This window comes from Leopardus geoffroyi, chromosome D3 (genome assembly GCF_018350155.1).
Source record: "Leopardus geoffroyi isolate Oge1 chromosome D3, O.geoffroyi_Oge1_pat1.0, whole genome shotgun sequence".
NCBI classification, from domain to species: domain Eukaryota; kingdom Metazoa; phylum Chordata; class Mammalia; order Carnivora; family Felidae; genus Leopardus; species Leopardus geoffroyi.
Genome location: NC_059339.1, coordinates 5324568 through 5351703, shown reverse-complemented (window position 1 = coordinate 5351703; position 27136 = coordinate 5324568). Strand labels below are relative to the sequence as shown.

Here is a 27136-nt window from a genome sequence, read left to right as displayed (position 1 = left end):
GAAGGGGACACGTGCTGGCGATGGGGGCTCGCTGCTTTCCAGGCATCCCCCCCCCAAGCCCGGGACGCCCCTCTAAGACCCGAGTGCCCCCTCTGTAAGACAAGGCTGAGACCATGGATGCAGTCCCCCACAATGCATTGCTTCTAGATAATTTAAAAACAGTAATAAAACCCGCTCAGTCTGCTTCTTTTCTTTTTTTAAGTTTATTTATTAATTTGAGAGAGAGAGGATCCCAAGTAAGCTCTGCCCTGTCAACGCAGAGCCTGATGCGGGGCTCGACCCCTGCGATCGTGAGCCGAGCCCAAATCAAGAGTCGGATGCTTAACCAACTGAGCCACCCAGGAGCCCCAAGCTTTTTCTTTTCTTTTCTTTTTTTTAGAGAGACAGAGAGCATGTGCGAGCAGGGGAGGAGCAGGAAGAGAGAGAGAGAGAGAGAGAGAGAGAGAGAGAGAGAATCTTAAGTAGGTTCCATGCTCAGCACAAAGCCCAACACAGGGCTCGATCCCACGACCCCGGGATCATGACCTGAGCTGAAATCAAGAGTCGGACGCTCAACCAACTGAGCCGCCCAGGCGTCCCTTCAGTCTGCTTATTATCACCGCGCAACAGTAACTCTAAGAAAGTCAGTGATAAAATATTGCCCCTGAAAAAAAAAACCCTTTAAGTTTTCTAAACCAGGAATTGTCAAACGACAAGCCAAATCTGACCCCCAGCCTGTTTTTGTAAATGAAGTTTTATTGGAACACAGCCAAGCCCATTCACTACATGTCATTGACCGCTGCTGTCTTGCTTCAATGGCCGAATTGAGTTGTGACAGAAACGCTATGGCCCAAAAAGCCTGCAATATTTACCTTCTGGCCCTTTGCAGAAAAAGCTTACCGATTCCCATGCTGAACAATTGCTACCTTACTGCTGAGTTTTAGTAATATCTGCGGAAGCTTCAAACTAGCATCCTTGTGTTACTTGCCCTTTACTTCTTTGTTTAAATTTATTTTGGGGAGAGAGAGAGAGAGACAGAGCACATGCAGAGAGAGAGAGGGAGACAAAGAATCCGCAGCAGGCTCCAGGTTCCGAGCTGTCCGCACAGAGCCCGACGCGGGGCTCGAACTCGTGAACCGTGCGATCGTGACCAGAGCCAAAGTCGGACACTTAACTGACTGAGCCACCCAGGGGCCCCAATTTGCCCTTTAATAAGTACGGTATTCTATACAGAATTTAGTCCAGAGAACTTCAGATGCCACACACACACACACACATACACACACACACACACAATATTTTAATAAACATCTTTAAAATAGAAATGTATTCTTCTTTCTGTTTGTCTAAAACTAAAAAAGGAAGGTCCCTGGCTGGCTCAGTCTGTGGAGCATGCAACTCTTTTTTTCTTTTCCAGATTTTTCTTTAAGTTCTAGTTAGTTGGGGCACCTAGGTTTTGGCTCAGGCCATGATCTCATGGTTTGCGAGTTTAATCCCCGCGTCGGGCTCTGTGCTGATGGCTCAGAGCCTGGAGCCTGGTTCGGATTCTGTGTCTCCTTCTCTCTCTGCCCCTCCCCTGCTTGCATTCTCTCTCTCTCTCTCTCTCTCTCTCTCTCTAAAATAAACATTAAAATTTTTTTCAATTAAATCTTTAAAAAAAGAAAGAAACTAAAGAAGGAATCCGGAAAATAATTATTCTTACTGAAAATAATTGTCGCTTAAAGGGTGGGGTGCTAAAAAATGGTGCACTCAGGGGGCAATTGCTGACACGATCTTTGTGACACTGAAATGGAACGTTAAACTTGCGTGTGACAGGCACCATTGGCCGCCTTCCCCAAACTCCTCTCCACCCCCCTCTCTGCTGAATGCAGAGTGCCCACCTTCTTCCGGGTGGCCGCGAGGCTCAAAAAGGGGGACCCCACGCCCCCCTAGGAGGGGATCCCGATTGTGCCGAGCCAGTCTGGAGAACACTACTCGCCTCGCTATGACTGGCTTAGAGACGGACACATGACCAAATTCTGGCCAATGAGACAAGAGGGTGGCGGGTGTTATCCCGTCTGGGTGGGACAGACGTCTGAGTGGGTGACCGTCATCTTGCCGTGTAGCAAATGCCAGGAGCAGGGAGATGGCAAGAGCCTGGGTCCTCAGCAATACCCATCCTTGGCCACTGAGACTGAGAACCCCAAAGCGGCCCTGTCACAGGACTCTCCCCCTCTGGGAATAATAAATGCCTTGATTGTCCAACTGTTTGGGTTGGTGCTTTCTAGTAGCAAAAAGCCAAAAGCATCTCAATGGATACAGATATGAAACCCTCTGGCAAGCAGCCAGCAGCCACAATCAACAGCGTTATTGATTGATTCGTTCGGGGAATGTTTACTGAGTGCCTTCTGTGTGGCAGAACAGTCCCGGGCACCGGAGAGCTCATGGGAGAGGTCCTTCCTCTCCTCGAGGTGCATTCCAGCGGGTGGGGGCAGACACAAAAGCAAGCCCACGAATGAGCAAACAGCATCATTTCGGACAACGCTAAAGGCTGAGAAAGAGACAGCGAGCAGTTTGATAGAGAGAGTGAGGGTAGGGCTTCTCCGAGAAGGTAAGATAGGAGGAAAGAACGGCATAAAGAAGAACCAACCGCGTGAAGACCCAGGGAAAGGGTTCCAGGCAAGCGAGCACAGCAGGTGCAAAGGCCCTGAGGTGAGAGTGAACTTCGTGTGTCCAAGGACCTGAAATGTGCAACGTGCAGCTTTCGGGGAAGTATCTGGAAGTGCACAAAAGGCCCGCAGTCCAAGTCTCCCTCTGCCCCCTCCTTCTCTCTCTCTCTCTCTCTCTCTCCCTCTCTCTCTCCCTGTCCCTCTTTCTTAGGGCTTTTGTTCCCAGGTCCAAAGCGTATGAGCGCCGGTTTGTTATACTCTGGGCTGAGTTTTCAGGCTTCTCTTTTTAACTCAAGAGAACCACTTAACCTCTCACCGTCGGTGGGTGGGGGGGGGGCCCTGACCCCACACTGGCTTGTTAAATGATCGCCAAGTTTTCGTGCTTCGGCCTGACTGAAGCCCATTTGCACCCAGCCCCTGTCTGTTTGTCTGTTTCGCTGTCTGTCCTGCTGGAGCAACATTTTCTGCCCCGCCCAGGAAAGGGCAGCAGCCTGCCCTCCTCTGCCCGGTGCCCGCTGAGGCACGGGGACACGTCCCGCGGCATCAGGGCAAGACGACGGTCACTGGGCAGCCAGGCACAGCAGGCCAGTGTCGGGACAGAGAATCCTTTGGCACAGGAAAAGCCCGCCACCTGCTTTAAAAATTCGCTCAATGGGGCGCCTGGGTGGCGCAGTCGGTTAAGCGTCCGACTTCGGCCAGGTCACGATCTCGCGGTCCGTGAGTTCGAGCCCTGCATCGGGCTCTGGGCTGATGGCTCAGAGCCTGGAGCCTGCTTCCGATTCTGTGTCTCCCTCTCTCTCTGCCCCTCCCCTGTTCATGCTCTGTCTCTCTGTCCCAAAAATAAATAAACGTTGAAAAAAAAAAAAATTCGCTCAACCGTAGAACAGCAAAGTTGCCTGTTTCTTCCCCGAGGGGGAGACTGTCCTTGGCCACCAGACTGTATGTCGGAGGCGGCTGGAACCTAGGTAGAAGCAGCTTCCAAAAATATTATCTAGCAACCGAGGGATGGCAACACCATTCCGGGACACAACTGCCAGCAGCCGAAACTGCTTTTTGCCAGGGACAGGGTGGTCCGGCGGGGGGAGGGGGGGGAGGAGAGAGAGGCCCGGGTGAGGGGGGGGGGGGAGGGGAGAGGGCCCGGGGCAGCGGGGGCGGGGGGGGGGCGGGGAGGGGAGAGGGCCCGGGGCAGCGGGGGCGGGGGGGACCGCTGGACTCTCACAGGGCCGTCGGTTTAACTGTGTCTACTGAGCATTTCTTACGGGCAAGGGAGACACGGGGCCCATGAGCCGCGGCCTCGTACAGGTTCCACACCCGTAGGGACAAAGATATTACTCTCACACCGGTGAGTCTATACTGGCACCTAAGAAAAAACGCTCTCAGGGAAAGGAGTCCGCTTCAGTGAGGGTGTATTACAGAGGTGACAGAGTGGCCCTTTGTCAAAGCAAGCAGGATCGAATTACTTCCTGCCTAAACCCCATCCTGGCTTCCCGTCGGGGCCTGTTGCCCGGGCATAAAGCCTCCAGCCCTCCCTGGGGCCCACAAGGCCCTGGGCCTGGGCCACCTCCCTCCTCCACGTCTCCCCGCCCCTCACTCCCTGAGCTGCAGCCACCCTGAGCCTCTTGTGGATCTTCTGATGTGTCCGGCTTGCACCCACCACAGGACCTTGGCACGTGCTGGGCTCACCGCTTTAAACACTCATCACTGGTCTCCACAGCAGCTCCTTCGAGGTCCAGCTCCAATGTCACCTCCTCAGAGAGGCTTCCCCTGGCCGGCGCATCTAAAGAAACACTCCTTATCACGTCGTCCTGTTTTATTTCCGCGACACCCAGATATTGTCCGGCCTGATTCTGTCTGTCTCCTTCACCAGTATGCCTGTCCTCACACCAGGGCCCACAGCATGCGAGGGGTGTGATGGTCTGTGGAATGAATGAATGAGTGAGTGAGTGAGTGAGTGAGTGAATAGGGGACCTGACCCCAGCGGGAGAGGTCAGGGAAGGCTTTCTGGGTCGCCCTCTGATAGACAAGGAGGAACCGGGCTGTTAACCTCAAATCTGGCTGAACACCAGAATCCTGGGGGCTCTCAGGCATGCCAAGCAAGGTCCAGGGATCTGTGTTTTCACACGCCTTCCAGAGGCTTCTGATGAACACTCCAGATAGGCCATGGGAGCGGGGAGAAGGATCTTCCAGAAGCCCAAATGTCAGGAGGGACTCCCACGCTGACCTATTCTCCAGCTCCTTCTCACTGAGACAAGCCCAAGGCTGTCTCCCTTTCCACCCTCTCCTTGAGGCGGCTGAGATCTAAGGCGGCCGGGCACCTGATTTTGCACTTGGTGTTGGCTCCCAAGTGCCCCCGCCCCGAGCCGCGGTTAGTGCAATCTGGCTCCGTGGGAAAAGTGCATTTTGCTTCCAGCTCCCCTGTCCCGGCCCTGCCCCCCGCACCGGAAAGGGAGAAAGTTGTCAGGTAGGAAGGTGTTTATTTCGGCAACGTGTTTACCACCATATGGGAATCCAGCTCCTGAAACTCAATCCTCAGGAGCCTCCACAGAAAGAAACAAGACACCCGCACCCTCTGAGCTTTGCTGCGCGGGTGACAGCAGGGAGTCGAGCTCTTTTTCTCTTCCTTCTCCTTCCACGGCCCCTCCCCATCGAATCTAAGATTTCTCCTGCACGGATAGGTCTTGAATTCTTTGATTTCTCTCCATCTGCGCTGGTTTCAGAATTGGGTCTTCCCTCCCCCACCGCCCCCAGCAGCACCCGCCCTGCCCTCACCTTGATTACCCACTTCTGGCCCCCAGAGACACGGAATAATTTCTGTTGTGACACTTCAGCTCTAGCTGGACAGCCAGATGCCCCCTGAAACTCAGGTGCCTCCAAAGCTCAAAGGGACAGCGGCAAACGGTAACCAGAGGCTAATTCTTAATCTCCCCGCGCTATATTCCCTTCCGCCCACCTGCCCCAGTGGCTGATATCCTACCGGTTTCTGATTGAAGAAGAATCTGGGGGAAGGTCAGCACTTTTGCTGTCTTCCTGTTGGCACGTTTCATGTTCCTTGGAATTTCTGAAAAACAAAGAACTGAAGTGAGAGTTTTCCCCAGCACAGGACTGACAAGAGGAACTGAGTTCAAGTAAAACAAAACACAAACTCTTATCTTCCTGCAGAACAGTAATTCAGACGCTCTTCTGAGCAAACACTCTCTCCTTTAAGAAAGCACCTTTTGGGACGCCCGGGGGGCTCGGTCAGTGAAGCATCCCACTTTGGCTCAGGTCACGATGTCACAGTTCGTGGGTTCGAGCCCCGCGTCGGGCTCTGTGCTGACAGCTCGGAGCCTGGAGCCTGCTTGGGATTCTGTGTCTTTCTGTTGGTCTCTCTCTGCCCCTCCCCCACTCATGCTCTCTCTGTCTCTCAAAAATAAATAAACATTAAAAACAAACAAAAGAAAATAGAAAAAAAGAAAGCAAGCACCTTTCAAGCCAAGAACACAAGCTCTCCAAACCCTATGAGGAAAGGTCAACTTTGCAGTTCGTCTGAATATGAGCCCTGTACAATCCCTATGGTAATTTTACATCTCAAAGCCTCAAGGAAAGCTTCTGGAAAGCCACAGAAGAACCTGGTAGTAGCCGTTGCCTTCGAGGGGGGCAGCCAGGGCAGAGCAAGACTTATTTTCTGCCCCAACCTGTTTATACTTGTGTGGTTTTAACACATATCTCTGGAGCCTGTGGCAGTTCTCCAGAAAAAGCGAAGCCTGTTTTGTACGAAAGGACATAGTCAACAGGGTGAAAAGGCAACCTAACAGAATGGAAGAAAATATTTGCAAGTCGTGTGTCAGATAAGGGGTTAATATCTAGAATATATACAAAGCTCCTGCAACTCAACAACAACAAATCAAAGAACCCGGTCAAAAAATGAACAAAGGACTTGAGTAGGAATTTCTCCAAAAATGATGTACAAGTGGGTCGACAAGCACAGAGAAGGATTCTCCGTATCGCTAGTTATCGGCGAAATGCCAATCAGTGAGATCTGACCTTACACCCATCAGGATGGCTACCACCCAAAAGACAGAAAACAACCAGCACGGGCAAGGGCGTGGAGAAATCGGGAACCCAGCAATCCCACTTCTAGGTATACACCCCGAAGAACTCAAAGCAGGATCTCAAAGAAATAGTCACACACGCGTGTTCACAGCAGCGTTATTCACAATAGCTGAGAGGTGGGAGCAACCCCAGCACCCGCTGATGGACGAATGGCTCAACACGATGTGTTCCAGCCATACGGTGGAATATCATCCAGCCTTAGAAATTTGGAATGGGGCGCCCGGGGGGGCTCAGTCGGTTAAGCGTCCGACTTCGGCCCAGGTCACGATCTCGCGGTTCATGGGTTCGAGCCCCGCTAGCGCTCTCTCTCTCTCTCTCTCCGAAATAAATAAAACATTTTTTAAAAGTTGGGAATAAAATTCCGTCACCTCCTACAACAGGAACGAACCTCGAGAACATTATGCTAAGTGAAATAGGGCAGTCACAAAAGTCAAATACGGATTCCCGTTACGTGAGCGGTCAGATTTACAGTCTGGGGGGCGGGGGGGGGGGTGCGCCAGGGTCTGGGGGAGCGGGAGCGAGAAGTTCATGTTTAATGAGCTTCTGTTTTCCAAGATGAAAACGTTCTAGATAGCCTTAACCTTGCATCTTCTAGCTGTGCCCGCTTCTAATGAACAGGATGTGGCAGAGGCGATGAGGTCCGCCTGGCTCTCAGGGGCTGCTCGCTCTTGGACCCCAGACCAAGTGCCGCTGCTCTGTGCTGTGTTCTAGCAACAACCGCCAGCGAGGACCCAGCCCAAACCAGCACCAACTGCCAGCCGTGCGAGGGAGGGAGCTTCTTGATTTCCACAGCCACTTCTGACCCAAGCACCTGACAAAGCTGCGCAAGGACCGCCCTGCTGAGCCCGGTCACCCCCAGAGCCGAGCCACACAATCGTCAGACGGCGTGATTTCCTGCCCCTAAGTCCGGAATGGTTTATTAAGCAGCGATAGATAACTAAGCAATCCTGCTGAATCATTTTCATTATGTCTGTATATTAGGTATGCTTTTTATACCTCATAAATAGAATTAAAGGGCCATCTTTTACGGGGGCGCCTGGTTGGTTCCGTCGGTCAAGCATCCGACTCTTGATTTTGGCTCAGGTCACGATCTCAGTGTTTGCGAGTTGGAGCCCCGCGTTGGGCTCCAGACCTGACAGCTCAGCGCTGAGCCTGTTGGGACTCTCTCCCTCCCTCTCCGCCCCTCTCCCACACATGCTCTCTCTCTCTCTCTCTTCCAAAATGAAATAAATAAACTTAAAAAAAGATCAGCGTTTAAAAATATAATTTAAAGGATAAGTAAAGCCCTACGGCTGCTGTTCGAGTCTAAAGATTTGCACAAAAGCTCAAAAAAAAAAAATTCTAGATCAGTTTTTGCCCCTGTATCTCAAGGAAATACTTTCAGATTTTTTTTCCTGATTGTGAAATATCTTAAAAGTATACTATATAGTATAGCATCATGCACACCGGGTACCTAGCACCCAGACCTAATAAGTCTTCCTATTGTGACGTATTTCTTTCTGCTTGTTTTTTTTTGAAAATGGTACCCCCCAAAAAAAGACATAAATTTACCACCTTAACTGTTTTTCAGCGCGCAGTTCAGTGATGGTAAGTACATTCACGTGGCTGGACACAGAGGTCTAGAACTTCTGCGCCTCACGAAAGTAAAGCTCTGTCCCCATAAACAACATCCCCCGCTTCCTCCCTTCCCCAGCCCCTGGCAACTGCCACCCTGCTTTCTGTTTCAAGAGTTCGGCTACTTTAGACACTTCATATAAGTGGAATCAGGCGGTGGTTGCCTTTGGTGATTGGCTTCTTTCTTTCTTTCAATTGAGGTGAAAGGACAGAAAAGTAACATTTTCCTACCAACAGTTCGGGGGCATCCAGTCCTTCCACGACGCTGTGCAACCCCATTTCTGTCTATTTCCGAGACTTTTCATCACCCCAGATAAAACCCCGCCCCCATTAACGTTACTGCCTGCTCCACCCCCACCCCCACCCCCACCCCACCCCACCCCAGACCCTGGCACCCACCAGGCTACTTCCTGTCCCGATGGATTTGCCGATTCTGGACATTTCATATAAATTCGATCAGGCATCATGTGGCCGTACCGTCTCTGCTTGTTTGGGAAATGCAATATCGGGGCGCCCGGCTGGCTGCGTTGGTAGAGCAGGTGACTCCTGATCTTGGGGTCCTGAGTGCGAGCTCCACATCGGGTATGCAGATTATTTAAAAATAAGACCTTAAAAAAAATACATTATTACTGACTGACGCCTCTGTCCAGTACCATGCCCGTTATTCTAATAACTAATAAAGAATTTTTTGAAATGAAGAACTGTATTTCAGGATGATAACAAGACTCGGGGCGCCTGGGTGGCGCAGTCGGTTAAGCGTCCCACTTCAGCCAGGTCACGATCTCGCGGTCCGTGAGTTCGAGCCCCGCGTCGGGCTCTGGGCTGATGGCTCAGAGCCTGGAGCCTGTTTCCGATTCTGTGTCTCCCTCTCTCTCTGCCCCTCCCCCGTTCATGCTCTGTCTCTCTCTGTCCCCAAAATAAATAAACGTTGAAAAAAAAAAAAAAAGACTCAAACTTGTAGGGATGCCTGGGTGGCTCGGTTGGTTAAGTATCGAGCTCTTGATTTGGGCTCAGGTCCTGATCTCGCGGTTGGGGAGTTCGAGCCCCGCGTCAGGCACTGACGGTGCGGAGCCTGCTTGGGATTCTCTCTCTCCCTCTCTCTGCCCCTCTCCTGCTCATATGCTCTCTCTCTCTCTCTCTCTCTCGAATTAAATAAATAAAAACTTTTTTAAAAAAGGCTTGAAGTTGTAGTAAGAATGTCTCCCCAAGTTGGAAGCAATTATTGTTATTTCACAGACTTTAATTGAGTGCCTACTATCGCCAAGCCCTGTTTGTGGCCCCGGAGATACGGCAACGAAAAGGCAGGTGAGGCACCTGCTTTTATTTTTATTTTTTAAGTTTATTTACTGATTTTGAGAAAGTGAGAGCACACACAGGCAGGGGAGGGGCAGAGAGAGAGAGAAAGAGAATCCCAAGCAGGCTCCGGACTCTCAGGGCAGGGCCCAGTGCAGGGCTCAAAACCGAAAACCATGAGATCGTGACCTCAGCGGAAGTCAAGGTTGGAGACTTAAGCGACCGAGCCCCCAGGCACCCTGAGGCCCTTGCTTTTAAAGAACGGTGGAGGGGCACCTGGTTGGCTCAGTAGGTAAAGCGTGCAATTCTTACCAAAAAAAAATTTTTTTTTAATGTTTATTTATTTTTGAGGGAGACAGAGTGCAAGCAGGGGAGGGGCAGAGAGAGAGGGGGACACGGAATCCGAAGCAGGCTCCAGGCTCTGAGCCGTCAGCACAGAGCCCGATGTGGGGCTCGAACCTGCCAACCGTGAGATCATGACCTGAGCCGAAGTCGGACGCTTAACAGACAGCCACCCAGGCACCCCGAGCGTACAATTCCTGATCCCAGGGTCGGGAGTTCAAGCCTCAGTTCAAGCCTCATGTTGGATGTTAGAAATTACTTAAAAAAATAAAATCTTAGGGGCACCTGGGTGGCTCGGTTGGTTAAATGTCTGACTCTTGACTTCGGCTCAGATCATGATCTCACAGCTCTCAAGTTCAAACCCCACACCAGCCTTGTGCTGACCGTTCAGAGCCTGGAGCCGGCTTCTGATTCTGCGTCTCCCTCTCCCTCTGCTCCTACCCCACTCACACTCTGTCTCTCTCTGAAAAATAAATAAACATTAAAAAAAGATTTTTTTTTTTTTTAAAGAAAGCCCAGGCTGGTGCTGCCAGGAGCCAGGGGAGAGACAGCAGAGGTGACCCCTTGGCGGGTACGAAGTTTCCTTTCCGAGTGACGAAATGTTCCGGAGCCAGAGAGAGGCGATGGTTGCACAATGTCGTGAACGGATGAAACCCCGCTGGGTTGTGTGCTCCACCGCGGTTGAAACGGCGCTTTGTATGTTCCGTGAATGTCACCCCAAGGTTAAGAAGGGGGGGATACCACTCTGCTGGGGGACGCGAATAACGGCGAGGCTGTGGGGTGGGAGGGGTGGGGGGGGCGGGTGTATGGAAACGCCCTGTACCTCCCGTCAAACTTTGCTGTGAGCCTGAAACTGCTCTAAAAAATAAGGGCTATTAACAAAACAAAAACAAAAACAAAAACAAAAACAAAAACAAAAAGCAGGAGGAAATGGAGTGAGGAAGGGAGGAAGGGAGACGGGCCTTGCTCACCCCCTTTCTGGGGTGTTCGGCCGCCTCCTTGCGCCCCCTTGTGGCTCAGGTCGCGATCTTGCCGTTGGTGAGTTCGAGCCCCGCTTAGGGCTCTCAGCGCACAGCCTGCTTCAGACCCTGTGTCCCCTTCTCTCTCTGCCCCTCCCCAGCTTGCGCCCTTTCAAACATAAATAAAACATTAAAATAATAGTAACAATAAATAAATAAAAACCTGGGGCGCCTGGGTGGCTCAGTGAGTTAGGCGTCCAACTTCGGCTCAGGTCACGATCTCCCGGCTGGTGAGTTTGAGCCACAGGTCGGGCTCCCTGCTGTCAGCGTGGAGCCCGCTTCGGCTCCTCTGTCCCCCCTCTCTCTCTGCCTCTCCCCTGTTTGATCGCTCTCTCCCTCTCTCTCTCAAAAAGAAATAAACGCCTTAAAAGGTAAAATACAAATACAGATCTTCCCACATGAAAGGCTCTGTGACCACTCTCAGGTTCTCCACCTATTACCTAAACTCTGTTCCACGTCTTGCCTCCGCACGTATATTTTCTTCCCCCACTTGGAGCATTTTTAAGCGTACGGTTCACGGCACGAAGGACACGCCCGCTGTTGTGCGGCCGTCACCTCCGTGCGTCTCCAGAGTTCTTTCATCTTCCCAAACTCAGACTCTGTCCCCACAAAACACTGACTCCCCAGTCCCCCCCCACCCCGCCCCCCACCAGCCCCTAGTGCCCACCATCCTGCTTTCTGTCCCTGTGAATGTGACTCCTCTGGGGACCTCATGTCCGTGGAATCAGCCAGTAGCTGCCCCTTGTCACTGGCATATTTCACCTAGCGTGATGCCCTCCGGATTCGTCCATGTTGTAGCAGGTGTCAGAGTCCCCTTCCCCTTGGTGGCTGTTTCCTATTCCGTCGCATGGGTAGATGAGGTTTTGCTGCTCTGTTCATCCTTTGATAGGAGTTTGGGCTGTTGCTGCCTTTTGGCTGCTGGAACAGTGCTGGTGTAAACACGGGCGTACCATAATTATCTTTAAGTGTTACACAGTTTAGCTGAAGTCAAGGGTCCTGCGTAGCCATGGCTGCAGAAATCTTGGGTTCCCAGAGCAGATTAGTCAAGCAGTCACTGCGGATGAGGGCCAGGTGACAGCCCTTTACTGCTTCAGGCAAATGAACACGCTGTACCTGAAAACTAAGTCTCACTGAGAAACATCACACGTTTTCTTTGGAAGTGACACCCGGGTACCCTTATAGTTGGTCAATAGCTTCGAGCACTCCATATCCGATTTTGCCTCTGCTTCTCCATCCACCGTAGCTAATAATTAGCACACAGTTCAACACCTAATGACAGGTGAGGCAATCAACATAAACATCCAACGCCCTCCTGAAGGCCAAAGTCCCCAACTGATCCACAAAGGGCTTCAAGAAACGTTTTTCGCCTCGAGAGTGGATTTTGTCGCGTGAAATCGTGAATGAGGTCCTTCTTACGTTGGGGGAAACTTAAAATAGTGTCTGAATTAAAGCTGTTCTAAGATCCCATCATTCACCAAGCCAAGATCAAAGTTCGAGAAGCCCCGTGCTGGCTCACATGTGGGGAACCCGGCGCTCTTGGCAATCGGTGGCAGGAGTGCACATTTCTGTCACCTCTTTGCAGGGGGATTCGGCAAAGCCTGTGTAAATTTAAAATGTATATGCCCTTTGACCCAGCAAGTTGCCTTGAGAAGTTGGTTTTTCAGATATACATGCACAGGTGGGCAGAGATCTGTGCTAACAACACTCTTTGTCGCAGTGTTGATGGAACCAAAGTATCGGAAACAACATGAACGTCCAACAATAGGGGATTGCTTAACTAAATTACGGCTCGTCTACACTGGCACCCATCCAGCAGAACCTTCTGTGATCATGGACTCGTCTCTGTCTGCGCTGTCCAGTATATTAGCCCAAACCCAACCTTTCTACTGGACACTTGAAATGTGGCTGGTGCAATTGAGGAACTCATTTTGTTAAATTTTAACTAATTTAAAGGTAAATAGGGGCGCCCAGGTGGCTCAGTCGGTTCAGCATCCGACTTCGGCTCAGGTCATGATCTCGTGGCCCGTGGGTTCGAGCCCTGCGTCAGACTCTGTGCTGACAGCTCGGTCTGGAGCCTGCTTCGGATTCTGTGTCTCCCTCTCTCTCTTCCCCTCCCCTGCTTGTGCTCTCTCTCTCAAAAATAAATAAATAAACATTTAAAAAAATAAGAAAGAAAGAAAGAAAGAAAGAAAGAAAGAAAGAAAGAAAGAAAGAAAGAAAGAAAAGAAAGAAAGAAAGAAAAAGGAGCACCTGGGTGGCTCAGTCAGTTAAGCATCCAACTTTGACTTGGGCCATGATCTCATGGTTTGTGGGTTTGAGCCCCATGTCGGGCTCTGCGCTGACAGCATGGAGCCCGCTTCGGACGCTCTGTCTCCCTCTCTCTCTGCCCCTCCCCTGCACTCGCGCTTTTTCTCTCTCTCTCAAAAATAAACATTTAAAAAATTTTTTTAAACTATTTTTTATTTTGTATTTTTAAAAGCATCCTTATTACTCATCAAAGGCCTTTGATCATAAAACCCCATCACTTTACTAATTGTTCAGATCCATGCAGACTTGTCTCAAGGCAGAAAATAATATTTGGCTCTCTCTGTTAGTTCTACACCTAACACAAGAAGCTGGTCCTTACTCTTGTTTTCTTTTCAAGCGAATAAGAAGACCCAGTTGGGGTCATTTAAGCATTTCTAGAGCCGTCGTATTTAGGGGAAGTACAAAATGAGGAGTGCGTGAGAAACTACATCTCACACCTAATAAATACGGCAGCGTCCTGGGCAGATGCACGAAGTGATCTCCCCAGAACTTTTCTTCCCTTCAGCCTCGACTCAGCATGGGGGTGCCGTAAATCATTTATTCCCAAACTTTCAGGATTCTCTTGTGGCCAGGAAATCCTCGGGGCAAAAATGTCTAATCTGTTGTCAAGTATTGTTTTTTAATGAAAGAAAAACAAGACGGGGGCGGGGGGGGGGGGGGCTAGACATTTTTACTTCGGATGCCACAACCAAATACTAAATATTCCACATTGTATCTTACATTAAAATGTACCCACCTTTGGGGTGCGGGGCTGGCTTAGTGTGTATATAGCTGTTGAACTCAGGGTTGTGAGTTTGAGCCCCACGTGGGGCATAGAGATTACTTAAAAATAAAATCTTAAAATAAATAAACATTTTAGTAGCTACACAAGGTGACACAAAGTGATGCTCACCTCAAGTCTGAAGTAGGGAATTGTATCTAATGTGGGTAACTTTTACTGTTTTTTTCTTATTTATTTATTTATTTATTTATTTATTTATTTATTTATTTTAGGGTTTTATTTTTAAGTAATCTGTACACCCAACATGGAGTTCGAACCCACAACCCTGAGATCAAGAGTCACACACACGTTCCACTGACTGAGCCAGCCTGGCCCCCCTCCTCAATCCTAAAATTCTCAAAGTCAAGTTTTCATATATTGGATACAGTGTACTTTTTTAGACTCTCAAGCAATGTAGCAGGCCTTAAAAACCCCAGCAACTGGGTCTATCGAATCTCATTGACAATATGACCCTGGAAAGAAAGAAAAATGAATTCTGATGACGTCCTACGTGAAATACATAGCATAAAAATCATTAGGTATCAAACCAGGTTTTCTTTAAACAGAAGCAATGATCGTTGGGAATTTGTAACGTCTCTTCGAAAGAAAATACTGAAGACCAAGGCAATATGAAATTGATTTCGTTGATTTTGAACAAGGCCAGATAATAATCGATCAGGGACTCAATACGGGGATGGCGTCTACCTCCAAGATGATTCCAGTGGCCCCCACCTCCTGGTATTTATACCGTGCTGTCCCCTTCCACAGTGGGCAGGGCCGACCTGTGTAACCAATAGGATATTGTAGAAATGTAGGTGTGTGACTTCCAAGGCTAGATCATAAAAGACAGAGCCTCCTCCACTATTTGCTTGAATGACTCACTCTGGGGGAGGCCAGCAGCCATGTTGGCTTCCCAAGCCTTCATGTAAGACCTGCAACATCATCAGAGACTCAAACCAGATCCACTGGTCTGACTCGAATTTGGCTCAGGTCATGATCTCACGGTTCGCGGGATCACATCCTGAGTCGGGTTCCATGCTGGCAGTGCAGAGCCTGCTTGGAATTCCCTCTCTCCCTCTCTCTCTCCTCTCCCCCACTCATGGCTTTCTCTAAACAAACAAACATTTTTTTAAAAAGCAACTTAGGAAGGTCTTCCTCAAGGCAGTCATATGCATTGCAGCACAGACTATTGTCATATGGGCTTAAAGGAAATACTGACCCTTCCACATTGGTTCACCCAGACTCTGGGGTCCACCTCCCTGCTCCCTCCTGCCTACATCTGAATTGGCCACTCCCCTGCCATAGTTCCACTCTTCATTCCATAGAGCTCGGGTTTTCAACACATTTTAAGATTCATTTGATGGTTTGTAAATATGTCCTGTTTATTTTTTTAAAGATTTTAATTTGTTTAATGTTTATTTATTTGGGGGAGGGTGGAGAGAATGAGCAGGAGAGGGGCAGAGAGAGACGGAGAGAGAGAATCCCAAGCAGGCTTCACATTGTCAGCGTGGAGTCCCACACGGGGCTCGATCTCACAAATAATGAGATCATCACCTGAGCCAAAATCAAGAGTCAGACGCTGAAACAACTAAGCCACCCAAGCACCCCAAGATTTTATTTTTAAAGTAATCTCTACACCCAACATGGGGCTCGAACTTCCAACCCTGAGATCAAGAGTATCACACTCCACCAACTGAGCCAGCCAGATGCCCCAATATGTCCTGTTTACTATAACCATCTCTGAGAGATAAACGTGTCCTAATCATTGTTTATATTCCAACCACAAGAAGAAGAAACACAATAAGAACAACTAAAAATTTTAAAAATAGATTCTACAGTTTCAACAACAATAAAATGAAGGAACAGATAGTCCTATTCTGGGCAATGAAGGCACGTCTGCCATGGGGACATCCAGGGAAGATTTTGTTTTGTTTTGTTTTGTTTTGTTTTGTTTCTAATAAGAGTCACAGGAATGAGATGTGTCACTTTTTCTTCCTGTGGACATTGTCTGATCTGTATGTGATGCCCGGAACCGCTCAGCCATCTTGCTGACGACCCGAGAAAAAAAGGCCACATAGAGGAGGCCAGAGTCCTGGCTCTGAGTTTCTTGTTATAAAGATAATGTATTTCCCTAAGGTTTAGACCAGCTGGTTGAGTTTTCTATTATAGGAAACATTCTGATACAGTAGGGGCTCAATAAAGTTTTAATTGAGTAGATACCAACAGTTGCAAAAAATAGGATTCTCAATAGTAACTGGTAGAGGGGGGAACCTTGAGTGGCTCAGTGGGTTGAGCCATCCAACTCTTGGTTTTGGACCAGGTCATGATCTCAGGGTTCATGGGTTCAAGCCCCACATCAGGCTCTGTGCTGACAGTGCAGAACCTGCTTGGTATTTTCTCTCTCCCCCCGCCCCACCATGCCCTTCCCCCACTCACTCTTTCTCTCTCAAAGTAAATAAACTTAAGAAAATAAAACAACAGGGGTGCCTGGGTGGCTCAGTTGGTTAAGCACCAGACTTCAGCTCAGGTCACAATCTCGCATTTCGTGGGTTCAAGCCCCACATCGGGCTCTGTGCTGACAGTTCAGAGCCTGCAGCCTGCTTCAGATTCTGTGTCTCCCTCTCTTTCTCTGCCCCTCTCCCGCTGGCACTCTGTCTCTCTCTCAAAAATAAATAAACCTTAAAAATTTTTTTTTTCATAAAATAATTTAAAAAATGTTTTAAATACATTTGAACTTCCTAAATACAATTCTTTGGTACCAGTTTGATTAAAAGGTATTCCACCCATTAAATGACAGCAACAGTTTACAACAGTGGTTCCCAACCCTGGCTTCACTTTTAGATCCACTAGGAGAGGGTTTTTTTGGTTTTGTTTTGTTTTTTGTTTTTTTTAAAGCGGATGCCTGGGCCCCCTTCCAGACCAAGCACTTAGTGTCTCTGTTGAAAGCCCTCGGGCCCCATCTCTCCACTCGCTTATTGCACTCCAGCCATGCTGGTCTCTCTGTTCCTCAGATATGCCAAACCCTGCCAATACCGGGGCTCCTGAACTACCTTGTGCAAAGCTGCCTCCGCTCATCTTTCAGGTCTCACTTAAGGAGTCTCCTCCCGGATGGGGCGCCTGGGTGGCGCAGTCGGTTAAGCGTCCGACTTCAGCCAGGTCACGATCTCGCGGCCCGTGAGTTCGAGCCCCGCGTCGGGCTCTGGGCTGACGGCTCAGAGCCTGGAGCCTGTTTCCGATTCTGTGTCTCCCTCTCTCTCTGCCCCTCCCCCGTTCATGCTCTGTCTCTCTCTGTCCCAAAAATAAACGTTGAAAAAAAAAAAAAAAAAATTAAAAAAAAAAAAAAAAAAAAAAAAAAAAAAGGAGTCTCCTCCCGGAAAGCCTCTCCTAACCATCAGATCATAAGTAGGATCCCAAACTTCTCCCATTCAATCCGATCATCTCTGCTGCTGTGCGCAATTATTTATTCTCAAATAAAGCAACAATTTATCTTATTTAAATTTAAATTGATCTTATTTAAAGATAAATAAAGGGCTTTATCTCGTTTGAATAAAGAACTTCAATACAAAACTAGAAAGAGCTAGATTTCAGGGACTTCAGATGGTGTCCAGTCAGGACAGTCAAGGAAGGCTTTGTGCAACCAGCCTTTGAAGCAGGCCTGGACGGATACGATTTGATTTGTTGAGGTCGGGGTTGGTGGTATTTTAGAAACAAGGAGCAGCTTGAGTGGAGAAAGGCGGAAAATGACAGGAAGCATATGGAGAAAAGAAAGTGGCCAGCAGATAAGGGAAGCAGGGAAGAGAGCATTTTGAGGGATTATATCTGATGAGATAGAGTCAGAAATAGAGGGCCTACATTGAATAATGGCTACATTAGATGTTGCGGAGTAATTCCAACTGGGGTGGAAAAGGAAGTGGCTGTAGGACTGGAAGAAAAAGGAGAACGTATAAGGCATTGGGGCGGGGGTGGGTGGGCGAAGGGGGTGGGGGGACGGAAAGGGTGAGGCAGTTAAAAGCCTCACCAGGGAGAAAGGCAAAAACATAAATTGCTTGGTCAACCACAACCGCTTGGAGGCGCTGCGGGCCTCACGACTAAACCGAAGCCTGTCCTAGGGTTCCCTCTTCCGGCAGGAATAAACACTGCACACTGAGATGGGGGATCATTGAAAGGCACTTGCCAGTCTCTAAACAGCATACCTCTGTGAGGGTCATATTTATAACTTGGCGAGGATTTTGTTGTGCTTTCAGACAAAACATGAAAAGGAACACTACTTGAAAATAAACGGGAGCCAGGGCGCCCGGGTGGCTCAGTCGGTGGAGCGTCCGACTTCAGCTCAGGTCATGATCTCACAGTCTGAGTTGGAGCTCCGCCTCCGCCTCTGTGCTGACAGCTCGGAGCCTGGGGCCTGCCTCGGATTCCGTGTCTCCCTCTCTCTCTGCCCGTCCCCCGCTCATGCTCTGTCTCTGTCTCAAAAATCAAAACATTAAATAAATAAATAAATAAATGAGATCCATGTTCTAGTTTATTCAAGACTTGCAACTGTATCTATGTAGGTGAATCCTTCCCTAGCATTAATTCATGTGTGAAAGCAAAATTCGGGGTGCTTTGACCTATTTATTACATCACTCGGTGAAACTGAACAAGTCTATTATCTCAGTTCTTTAACTCGACTCAGGACGCCTAAATGGCAGAAACACATCTTATTCATCACTGTGTCACTACAGTTCTGGATTTGTTGGCGGGGCCTGTAAATGTTCCGCTAGGGATTGTGCTGGCTAGGTGGTTTTATTCCTGAGAAAATGAAATAAAAGGCATTTTTCCTTCATACAAAATGAAAAGATATTAGAACTCTGTCAAAACTATAAAAGATGTAAAGTGTAAACGCAAGGTGCAGGAGACTGCAAACCAGTATGCTACTTTTTGTGGCCGGGGATATTAAAAATTAGCGGTTGCCTGTATGTGCATAGAGAAACTCTGAAAGTTCGTGGGGGGTGGGGGAAGATGGGGGGTGGAGAACTGGGTGGAGACTTGTTATACACAGTTTTAAACTTTTTATGCATCTGGAACACATGAAAGGTATTACCTACTCAAAAAATTAAAATAGAAAAGTATCATGGGACAACAAATAGTTATAAAAGTTAAGCTCTAAGGCCAATTTTTAATTACCCTGGAGAAACTTATTACATAGAAATCTCATTATTTATGCTATACTTTCAGAATATTAGTATAAAAAAGAGATGTGTATAAGATGACTTTGCTACAGCACTGTAACAGCAAAAACTGGAAACAAATGTTGGTGGAAAGGTTAAAGAAATTATCGGGCATCCATATAAATGGAATAGCAAGAGTGTTAAAAAGAACAACGTAGGTCTAGATACGGCGGCATGAAAAAATGTCCGTAACTACACAACTTTAAAAAAAGCTGAGAAACACTGCATTGCAAATGGTCCTATTTGTATGTGTACATACATGTGTATACATATGTATGTATATAAGTAACTATGGTGTATTTATTTTACAGTCCCCAAAAAGGACCAAACCTTAGAAGTAGCTATCACCGGGAAATAATCAGGAACTCAGGTGGACTATCTTGGACTTTATGATACACACAATGTATGTATACCTTGTAATTAAAATAAGCAGCAAACCTATTCTAAACTCCTTTCTAAGAGTAGGCTTATATGGAACTCTCACTTTACACATCATTGATTTTAAAGTGCTTCAACTTTTTAAATTTTTTTTTTTAATGTTTATTTTGAGAGAGGGAGAGAGCACGAGTGGGGAAGGACAGAGAAAAAGGGAGACAATTCCAAGCAGAGCCTGACCTGGGGCTCAAACCACAAACCATAAGATCATGATCTGAGTGGAAATCAAGAGCCACCTAGGCACCCCTGTGCTTGTAATTGTTTTTCAAAACTTTTCTAGTACTTACTCTTGTTAATTAGCAATTCCTTTCATTAAACTTGGCAGGCAGCACTTTAGTTCGAGGAACCCAGTGTCACTGAGCCTCCCCACCAGGGGTTAGTTTTATTAGGTTGGTGTTCTGATGCTCTTACGCTCCAATGCCAAGACCCCTCTAGCTCTGCACGAGGCACTAAGGGTCTGTCTTAAGGGACATTGGGCTGTAACAATATGATCCAGCCCCATGTTCTCAAGAACTATTGTTAGCCCCTGAACCTCTTAGTTACAAGACCTTAAATATTTAAGTAATCCCTACACAATTTGGAAGCTCAAACTCACGACCCTGAGAACAAGAGTTGCACATTCCAATGAGCCACACAGATGCCCCTGGAAAATTTTTATTTATTTTTTTAATTTTTTTTTTCAACGTTTATTTATTTTGGGGACAGAGAGAGACACAGAGTATGAACGGGGGAGGGGCAGAGAGAGAGGGAGACACAGAATCGGAAACAGGCTCCAGGCTCTGAGCCATCAGCCCAGAGCCTGACGCGGGGCTCGAACTCACAGACCGCGAGATCGTGACCTGGCTGAAGTCGGACGCTTAACCGACTGCGCCACCCAGGCGCCCCTTCCCCTGGAAAATTTTTAAAAGCCACTCATGGGGTGCCTAGGCAGCTCAGTCCATTAAGCGTCCATGTTCAGCTCAGGTCCCCATCTCATGGTGAGTGGAGTGCTGCATCGGCTATATGTCAGCACAGGGCCCGTTTCAGATCCTCTGCCCTCTTATTCTCTACCCCTCCCCCCCCCCCGCCGCCATTTGTGTGCTCTCAAAAATATTTAAAAAAAAAAAAAAAAAACTCATCAGGGGTGCTTCAGTGGCTGCCGGGTAAGCACCTCTTGATCTCACTTCAGGTCTCAATATCAGGGTCTTGAGTTCAAGCCCTGCACTAGGCCAAGAGCCTACTTCAAAATTAACTCTCACGGTTATTTATGAACCATGTGCTGCCTGTCCTGCAGACTGGTGATTTTCAAGATGCTTTTGGGGTTTTCCTATACTATAACGTTTGGAATGAGCACCTAATTTACACCACAGTGGTGCTAGTGGAGTTCCTGGGTCTTTCTTGTTTCTTGATATATGTCAACTTATATGAATGAGTCATGGGACACTTCACTACATTTTGTGCACTTGTATCAACAAAGTGAAAAACTGCAACTAATGTAATTACCTAAGACTTAATAGGTTTCTCAAAAGGCATTTTCCAAGCCTAAAGCGAAGACTGGTGACTTTTGGTAGACAACACAAAAATCTCCTGTACACCCAAGATTATATACGGATACCCTAAAACACCAGGGAAGTGGAAGGCAGTAGTGCTTTGGAGAATAGTCCCTTCTTTAAAGTTCTAATAGTTCGGATTTCTGGGGCACCTACCACCCGATGTCAATTCCCTACATTAAACAAGTTTCCCTGGACTTCCACCTTTGTTTGCGGTTGACACAAGGATCTGATTGGGTGAAAACTGCTATAAACTTTCCTAAGTGAAGACCAAGAGAATGTGGCCTCTCCTAACACTCTTCTATAAAAGCTGCATCTATAGTCACATGAATTTGAGGATCACTTTGAAAACTTACCTCAGCAACTGCTAACATTTCAATCAGTAGTTTTCATGATCTAAATAACCACGAATTCCTCAACTTTTGAGCATGATGCCATACTTTTTATTACAAGTTACTTGCCATTATTTAAAAACATCTAGTCAAATGACTTTCTGTGTAACAGAGCTATGTATTAAAGCTGGCTCTTCTATAGATTCCACCTACAAGCTCTGCCATGACCACCTTCTTTTTTTTTTTTTTTTTCAACGTTTATTTTTATTTTTGGGGCAGAGAGAGACAGAGCATGAATGGGGGAGGTGCAGAGGGAGAGGGAGACACAGAATCGGAAACAGGCTCCAGGCTCCGAGCCATCAGCCCAGAGCCCGACGCGGGGCTCGAACTCACGGACCGCGAGATCGTGACCTGGCTGAAGTCGGACGCTTAACCGACTGCGCCACCCAGGCGCCCCGACCACCTTCTTTTTAATATCACCTGATTGCTGGTAGCCCAGAACTTTCCCATTCTCATATATCTCACAAACCAAGCCCCAATTCTGTATTTTTAAAACAAGTTGTTTATAAATATAGCTATAGATGGGTTCCACATGGAGAATTCTAACTGCAACCTTCCATTTTTTACTGACCTTTCTTACCTCCTGGTTACTAGAATCATTTGATAGATTAAATTTCTTGATCCCTCAAACCCCATCCAAAATAAAAAGAACCCCTCACTGGCCAAAAACTCACACCGTTTGGGAATGCAACAACTTTATTGAAAGAAAAGTGCAATGCATTTTGTCAAAGCTTACAGCGGGAACTTAGACACCTCCCCTCAAGCGCAGAACCAGGTGGAGAGTGGACTCCTTCTGGATGTTGTAGTCAGACAGGGTGCGCCCATCTTCCAGCTGTTTCCCGGCAAAGATCAACCTCTGCTGGTCAGGGGGGATGCCCTCTTTGTCCTGGATCTTCGCCTTGACATTCTCGATGGTGTCACTGGGCTCCACCTCCAGGGTGATGGTCTTGCCCGTCAAGGTCTTCACGAAGATCTGCATGCCCCCCCTGAGGCGGAGGACCAGGTGCAGAGTGGACTCCTTCTGGATGTTGTAGTCAGACAGGGTGCGCCCATCTTCCAGCTGTTTCCCGGCAAAGATCAACCTCTGCTGGTCAGGCGGGATGCCCTCTTTGTCCTGGATCTTCGCCTTGACATTCTCGATGGTGTCACTGGGCTCCACCTCCAGGGTGATGGTCTTGCCTGTCAAGGTCTTCACGAAGATCTGCATGCCCCCCCTGAGGCGGAGGACCAGGTGCAGAGTGGACTCCTTCTGGATGTTGTAGTCAGACAGGGTGCGCCCATCTTCCAGCTGTTTCCCGGCAAAGATCAACCTCTGCTGGTCAGGCGGGATGCCCTCTTTGTCCTGGATCTTCGCCTTGACATTCTCGATGGTGTCACTGGGCTCCACCTCCAGGGTGATGGTCTTGCCTGTCAAGGTCTTCACGAAGATCTGCATGCCCCCCCTGAGGCGGAGGACCAGGTGCAGAGTGGACTCCTTCTGGATGTTGTAGTCAGACAGGGTGCGCCCATCTTCCAGCTGTTTCCCGGCAAAGATCAACCTCTGCTGGTCAGGGGGGATGCCCTCTTTGTCCTGGATCTTCGCCTTGACATTCTCGATGGTGTCACTGGGCTCCACCTCCAGGGTGATGGTCTTGCCCGTCAAGGTCTTCACGAAGATCTGCATGCCCCCCCTGAGGCGGAGGACCAGGTGCAGAGTGGACTCCTTCTGGATGTTGTAGTCAGACAGGGTGCGCCCATCTTCCAGCTGTTTCCCGGCAAAGATCAACCTCTGCTGGTCAGGGGGGATGCCCTCTTTGTCCTGGATCTTCGCCTTGACATTCTCGATGGTGTCACTGGGCTCCACCTCCAGGGTGATGGTCTTGCCTGTCAAGGTCTTCACGAAGATCTGCATGCCCCCCCTGAGGCGGAGGACCAGGTGCAGAGTGGACTCCTTCTGGATGTTGTAGTCAGACAGGGTGCGCCCATCTTCCAGCTGTTTCCCGGCAAAGATCAACCTCTGCTGGTCAGGCGGGATGCCCTCTTTGTCCTGGATCTTCGCCTTGACATTCTCGATGGTGTCACTGGGCTCCACCTCCAGGGTGATGGTCTTGCCCGTCAAGGTCTTCACGAAGATCTGCATGCCCCCTCTGAGGCGGAGGACCAGGTGCAGAGTGGATTCCTTCTGGATGTTGTAGTCAGACAGGGTGCGCCCATCTTCCAGCTGTTTCCCGGCAAAGATCAACCTCTGCTGGTCAGGGGGATGCCCTCTTTGTCCTGGATCTTCGCCTTGACATTCTCGATGGTGTCACTGGGCTCCACCTCCAGAGTGATGGTCTTGCCCGTCAAGGTCTTCACGAAGATCTGCATGCCCCCTCTGAGGCGGAGGACCAGGTGCAGAGTGGACTCCTTCTGGATGTTGTAGTCAGACAGGGTGCGCCCATCTTCCAGCTGTTTCCCGGCAAAGATCAACCTCTGCTGGTCAGGGGGATGCCCTCTTTTTCCTGGATCTTCCCTTTGACATTCTCAATGGTGTCACTGGGCTCCACCTCCAGAGTGATGGTCTTACCGGTCAAGGTTTTCACAAAGATCTGCATGGTCTGTCACCAAAAAAAAAAAAAAAAAAAAAAAAAACGAATACAAAAAACCCAAGATTGTAATAAACAACTCACATGTGAACACATCTCTAGCGTTAAAAGTTATGTCATCTTTTAAGGGCCCAGTGACTAAAATAAACCTTGCCTGAGAAAAGAAACCCAACCAGGGGGATGCGGGTGACTCAAACCGTTAAGCACTGCCTCTTGGTTTCAGCTCAAGTCATGAACTCAGGGTTTCAGGAGATTGAGCTCCAGCACTGAGCCAGCTTGGGATGCTCTCGCCCTCCCTCCCTCGGTCCCTCCCCACATGCTCTGGCTGCAGATAAATAAATAACCATAAAAACAAACGAAACGGAACAAAAAAAGCTCAACAGCCCCGTTTCAGGCCCTGAGAGGATCCCAGCCAAGTGAAGGTGCTGTCTCACTTCTCTTCCTCTCCCCCTTCCCCCCCACTGATGTCTGTCCCCTGACGATTCTGCAGGGTCTCCCCTGGCCCAAACCTTGTGTCCCGTGAGTGACAAAAGCGAGCTACACAAACGGCAGTGGGCGGCCCCACCCTGGATTGTGAGCCCACGCGGGGGTGACATCACGTGACCGACGGAGCGGGCGCGGGGCCGCGCAGGGTGGCACCGTCCCCGTAGCTTCCCCTCACTGCGACCAGAAACCCAGTCTCGTGCCAGCGCGGCCGCCAGATATTAGACGCCCCCCCCCCAACCGCCCCCCGCCGCGCACGGAGCCCCAGCAAAGAGCCGTTAAAGCCTCACGGGCCTGTCGCGCTCTCTTCCGCTCCCAACCCCCTTCCCGCGTCTTCTCCCTCCAACCTCACAGCCCCGCTTATCCCACCCAGAGAGCAGGCACGGCCGCCATTTTGCTTCGTCCCTGCCCCTCAGAACCGCCCTGCTCGCCGGCCGCGTCGACTAAGACTCGGCTGCCGCTCCGCCGCCGGCGCGCCGCACGACCTCAAGCCCCCCGGGCCGGGGTAACGGCCCGCTCCTCACCAAGCGGCTGTGGCGACGACTCACACCGAAGAGCAGCAACGGAACTCCCGGCCTCCACGGAACTGCCTACGCCACACCCGGCACCTCCTTATATAGCACTCGGTGGAACTGCTCCGCTGGATCCCTCCGCAGAAACGCCGAGAACGGACTACTTTTCTCCGCTCTTCCTACCCCGCCCCGGACAGAAAAGGCAGTACCCCAGATCATCGAAGGCCCCCCCACGTAGTGGTTTCCCGTGGAGACCGGGCGGCAGGGGAGAATCTGAGGAGGAGGGGGCCGCTGTGCTCGGCGCCCTCGCGGAGGGATCAGCGCGAGTGTTGAGTGCGGCGTCCGCGGACGTGGCCGGCGCTCGACCTACGGGGAGGGGCGGGGCCGCGGGAGGTGCGAAAACCCGGCGTGGATTCTCCCGGGCGCCCGGAGCGGGCTCGGCCCCGACGCCCCCGTCCCCGTCTCCTCAGCCCCAACGGTCCCCGCCGCTGCCGAGACCCGCCCCTGACGTAGGGGGCTCAGGCCTCACGCGCCCCTCCCCCTCCGCGGACAGAGGGGTTTTCGTGAGGGGCCACGTTGAGGATCGCGGCGTGTTCGCGTGTCACCACAACCCCCGTGCCCCTCCCCCACCCCCCCCCACCCCCGCCGGGGCAGCCGCCTATCCCCCGCGCGGGCGCGTTGACAGGACGGATGACTCGACAGATCCGGCGCGGGGGGGGGGGGGCACCTACGCGGGCGGAGGCGGGGCCGCCCTTGCTTCCCACCCCCCCCCTCCCCGCCTGGTGTCGTCGGGGAAGCGCCGCTGGCCCCTCACGCTTCGGGAACCTACGTGAGGTGCCTCCGGACACCGAAAGAACTTTCTAGATTGTTCTTGAGCCGTCCTGTTGCGTGGGCTCGGCCTTGGGTTTGAGAAGATTGTACTTAGATACCGACAGGAAGGCCTCAGGTTTTTATTCTTGTTGATGATACTCAGTGGAGCAGGAAGTGGAACCTACTGAAGCCTGAAGTTTCAAAAACACCGACCGAGTTCCTGTATATGGGGGGGGGGGGGCAGTTTGATATCCCAAACATGAAATTTCATTGTACGCTAAATTCCATTTGGATAAAAGAGAACAAGACTACCAGCCAGATGTTTTTATTTTTGCTATCCTCCATTTTGTGATTTCTGTGAGTCCTTTCTTAGCATATTTTTAAAATTTTATTTTATTTTATTTTGTTTTATTTTATTTTGAGAGTGCTCGCTCACTTGAGGGGGAGAAGGGCAGAGAGAATCCCTAGCAGGCTGCCGGCTCAGCACAGAGCCAGACACGGGGCTCAATCCCAGGGCTCAGGGACCATGACCTGCGCCAAAGTCAAGAGTCCTCAATGCTTAACAGACTGAGCCCACCCAGGTGCCCCCAACATATTTTTTTAAAGCGTTTGTAAAATGCACGAACATGTTAAAAAAAGAGGTTTTCAGAAGTTTACGGTGAAAAGTCTCCCTCAGAAACACTCAGTTCCCCAGTCACTGTCCCTTCTGGATTTTTTCAGAAGTATTTCCACCATTCCACCATGTGGAGGGGGAGAGGGTGTTTTAATTTCTATCCTCAAAGCCTTAAACAAAACAAAACAAAACAAAACAAAACGGGAAAAGATTCCTAAAAAACGTTCTGCCATTAAGAAAAGACTCACTCTTGTTTTAAATTGTGATCATTGTATTGTTTTAAGCCACTTAGGATGAGAAAACGAAACTGCTCTGTATTTTCTTTGATAACCCGTGTAGGTAGGTGTTTATGAAAAAGGTCTGATGAGAGTTCAGAATTGACTTTGTAATTTTTAACATTTTTCAGAGAGAATGAATTTATGCCTGGGAAATTAAAATGAGTATTAAGAGCAAAATGTCATGTCTCCGGTTAGGAGACGCCAGTAACTTCCTAATCCAGATGTTTGTGAAGGTTATTCGTGCAAAGAGGTTTCACAG

General features: G+C 49.4%; 1 protein-coding gene and 1 long non-coding RNA gene across 2 annotated transcripts; both read right to left on the bottom strand.

Annotated features, from left to right (window-relative positions):
* Window positions 1-4422: 4422 nt before the first annotated feature.
* On the bottom strand, window positions 4423-26060 carry LOC123587397. The gene is made up of 3 exons (XR_006707279.1): window positions 25189-26060; window positions 5602-5685; window positions 4423-4543 (listed from the first exon to the last, which is right to left on the bottom strand). It is a non-coding gene; the product is annotated as an uncharacterized LOC123587397 (long non-coding RNA).
* UBC (ubiquitin C) lies at window positions 22296-24193 on the bottom strand. Its single transcript, XM_045457123.1, is given in 3 exon segments — window positions 22296-23852; window positions 23855-24085; window positions 24088-24193. Coding segments are annotated over 3 exon segments (1824 nt in total). The 5' UTR covers window positions 24191-24193; the 3' UTR covers window positions 22296-22362.
* Window positions 26061-27136: the final 1076 nt, after the last annotated feature.